This window comes from Auxenochlorella protothecoides (assembly GCF_000733215.1).
Source record: "Auxenochlorella protothecoides strain 0710 contig937, whole genome shotgun sequence".
NCBI classification, from domain to species: Eukaryota; Viridiplantae; Chlorophyta; class Trebouxiophyceae; order Chlorellales; family Chlorellaceae; genus Auxenochlorella; species Auxenochlorella protothecoides.
Window position 1 is genome coordinate 1 of NW_011934336.1, and position 3,624 is coordinate 3,624.

At 64.8% G+C, this 3,624-nt stretch overlaps 1 protein-coding gene across 1 annotated transcript; it reads right to left on the minus strand.

The window, feature by feature from the left end:
* Nucleotides 1-1,505: 1,505 nt before the first annotated feature.
* On the minus strand, nucleotides 1,506-3,393 carry F751_0204 (PXMP2/4 family protein 4; the record flags this gene model as incomplete). The annotated part of the gene is made up of 5 exons (XM_011402212.1): nucleotides 1,506-1,663; nucleotides 1,827-2,097; nucleotides 2,525-2,586; nucleotides 2,750-3,020; nucleotides 3,154-3,393. 5 exons carry the CDS (start codon nucleotides 3,391-3,393, stop codon nucleotides 1,506-1,508), a joined length of 1,002 nt encoding a protein of 333 aa, XP_011400514.1.
* Between the last annotated feature and the right edge of the window lie 231 nt (nucleotides 3,394-3,624).

A 3,624-nucleotide genomic window follows, 5' to 3' on the forward strand; every position in this document is an offset into this window, starting at 1 on the left:
AACCCCCCTCCCCCCCCCCCCCCACACACAAAACCTCTGTTCGCAATCTGTCCCGACCATACCCCTCTCCCCCCTCACACTACCGCCAGGGCTCCCTTCCGGCCCTCGGATGGGTGGCTGCTCTGGGCCCTGGTGGGCATCGCGCTCTCCCCGCTCGTGGTCATCGCCTCCGCCACCGCCGCGGCGGCCATCTGGGGCAGCGCGCCCTCCGATGCTCGCGGCACGGTAGACAGCATCAGCCAGCTGATCAACGTCGATGGTTCGACGCGCGCCGCACTGTTAACCACGACAGGTGAGTCCTTATGCTGAGTGGCAATCTCCGCGATCGCGTGTGTGTGAGCTGGGGAAAGGAGGGCGCCTGCTTGTCCCTGCTTGAGGCTGAGCCGGCTGGGCATGGAGCGAGCGAATCGCGCCTGCTCCTTGTGGTTCTTGGTGAGGGCCTCACGACACCGAGCTGCCCAAGCTCTGGCGATGCTGCAAGCCTCGCAAGCATGGCATGTAAAGAATCCGCTTCCTTCCCCTCGACCTCCAATAACCACCTTCACAGCCATCCTGGCGCCCGTGCTGGAGGAGTCCGTCTTCCGTGGTTTCCTCCTGCCCTCCCTCACACGGGTGTTGCCCGTGCCACTGGCGGTGCTGGCCTCCTCCGCGGCCTTTGGGCTCATCCACCTCACGCCGCGCGACTTCCCCCAGGTGAGTTCCCCCCGCAACGAGTGTGGGCAAGGGACTTGAAGGGCGGGGGTGAACTTTGCAGGGCAGCAGGGGCCCGTCGGGAATCAGCTGTTCCGTTTACTCTGAGGATCAGGCTGGTATGCCCGGACGCATCACCCGCGTGGTACTGCCTGCCGCGCGAGGCACCCGAGTGCCCTGCCTGAGCCCCTTCGCGGGCTCACCTCGGGCCCCTCGCCCTTTTCACCCTCCCCTCCCTTCCCCTCATAAACAAACTCCTCAAAAACACTTACATCCCTGCCCTCCAACGCCCACAGCTGACGGCGCTGGGCATCCTCATGGGCTTCACCTATGTACGGACGCGCAACCTCCTCACCCCCATCCTGATCCATGGTGCCTGGAACGGCGGCGTGCTGTCCATACTGTATGCCATCGCCGCGGGGGGTGGCGATGTGCAAGAACTGCTGCGGAGCGGGCTCTGAGGACCTCAGGGCTCAGGCTCGAGCCTGACATGGTCGGCGTGCGTGGATGGGGTTTGGGATCCCGAACAAAGGCCGCGCCCATTGGCGCAGCTGCCAAATACTTCTCAGCTCCTGTTCTGCCTGGGACCCCTGCGTGTCAGTCCCTGCGGCACATGTCTGGTACAGCCACGGCAGCACAGGGTCCACGGCATGTGGGCAAATGATAGCGGTGGTCACTTTTATTCTTGTGGGTGGGGTGAGGGGGACGAGGCTGGGGGGCCTCTCCCCTGTGGAGCGCGTTGGGAATGTGTGCACATGATGAGTCAGGTTGCGGGGACCCTGGCGGCAGGGTCATCATGCCAGGTTTCGTCACGATCACGCCATCTTGGGCGCCAGAGGCGACTGCTTGTGAGTCGCAGAGTAGGAGAGGTAGGTGACCCAGAGCAGGCCACACACCGACATGTACCATACTTGGTGCTGCAGCGGTATGGCGAAGAAGTTGACGCTGGCCGCGGGCACCCAGAACTTCCAGCCTGGGGGGAGGGCGTGAGGTTGAGGGATGGGGTCGAGGACAGCAGGCTCCCCGGGCCGCTGAGTCATTGCTCCACGACACGGCCCTGCTGGCACGACCATGCCCCTGCCACCGGTATCTGCAGCCCCGGACCTTCCATGGAAAGCGTTCTGGCCCCCCCGCACCATTCACGACCGTGGTGGCAAAGTCGTTGGACAGCTTGGAGGGCAGGTTGCTCAGCTGGCCCTGGAGGCCCAGGTTCCAGGCAAAGATGGCGCTGACGACGATGGGCCCCAGGATCAGCTGGTTGGCGGCCACTTTGGAGAGGAAGTGCGGCAAGCTGCGTGTGGGGAAGGACCTGGCCAGGGCCCCGTACCACCAGTACTGGTACGGGCCGTACAGGAGGAAGCCAAAGGACGCGATGCGAACGGATCGAGGCCAGTCGATGGCGTGCAGCTGAGGCGCAGGCCGGGGTGGGGGGGTGGGGGGGGGGGGGAAACAAAGGCCGCGCCCATTGGCGCAGCTGCCAAATACTTCTCAGCTCCTGTTCTGCCTGGGACCCCTGCGTGTCAGTCCCTGCGGCACATGTCTGGTACAGCCACGGCAGCACAGGGTCCACGGCATGTGGGCAAATGATAGCGGTGGTCACTTTTATTCTTGTGGGTGGGGTGAGGGGGACGAGGCTGGGGGGCCTCTCCCCTGTGGAGCGCGTTGGGAATGTGTGCACATGATGAGTCAGGTTGCGGGGACCCTGGCGGCAGGGTCATCATGCCAGGTTTCGTCACGATCACGCCATCTTGGGCGCCAGAGGCGACTGCTTGTGAGTCGCAGAGTAGGAGAGGTAGGTGACCCAGAGCAGGCCACACGCCGACATGTACCATACTTGGTGCTGCAGCGGTATGGCGAAGAAGTTGATGCTGGCCGCGGGCACCCAGAACTTCCAGCCTGGGGGGAGGGCGTGAGGTTGAGGGATGGGGTCGAGGACAGCAGGCTCCCCGGGCCGCTGAGTCATTGCTCCAGGACACGGCCCTGCTGCCACGACCATGCCCCTGCCACCGGTATCTGCAGCCCCGGACCTTCCATGGAAAGCGTTCTGGCCCCCCCGCACCATTCACGACCGTGGTGGCAAAGTCGTTGGACAGCTTGGAGGGCAGGTTGCTCAGCTGGCCCTGGAGGCCCAGGTTCCAGGCAAAGATGGCGCTGACGACGATGGGCCCCAGGATCAGCTGGTTGGCGGCCACTTTGGAGAGGAAGTGCGGCAGGCTGCGTGTGGGGAAGGACCTGGCCAGGGCCCCGTACCACCAGTACTGGTACGGGCCGTACAGGAGGAAGCCAAAGGACGCGATGCGAACGGATCGAGGCCAGTCGATGGCGTGCAGCTGAGGCGCAGGCCGGGGGTGGGGGGGTGGGGGGGGGTGGAGGTCTGGGCAAGGAGCTGGCCGCTGAGTCCTGGACAGGAAAGGCGTGCCTGTGCATGACCTGCCTTCCCCTTGGATCTCAATCCGGACGCACCTTCAGGCCGGCTGGGGAGGTGAGGTGCTGGGCCAGCAGGTCTCCCAGCAGGGACAGGCCCCCAGAGGCCAGCCCCGCCTCTAGCAAGCCGCCCAGGAGGGAGCCAGTGCGGGCTGAACTAGGCCCAGAATTGTTGGTACCACTCGAGCGTGCGCGGGAACCCCTCGTCCCAGTGGGCCGTGGCAGACGGCCCGAGAACCCACCCCCCTGCCCGAACAGGGTCAGGGCTCGGCGGAACATCGTGCTGGAGGTGATGACAAACGGCGGCAAGCCTCAGAGATCGGAGATGTACTTGGCGAGAACCTATTGTGCCGTATTTTCCGGCCTGGATGCGGAAAGTGTCCCCTTGAAGGAGGCATGGATCGGGGAGCGCTGAGCTACCGGTGCGCACGCGCGATCAACATGCTTGAAGCAGCCTGATCTGGGGGCGTTCGGCACTCCCCTGCGAATCCTCCTTGCTAGGGGATGAGG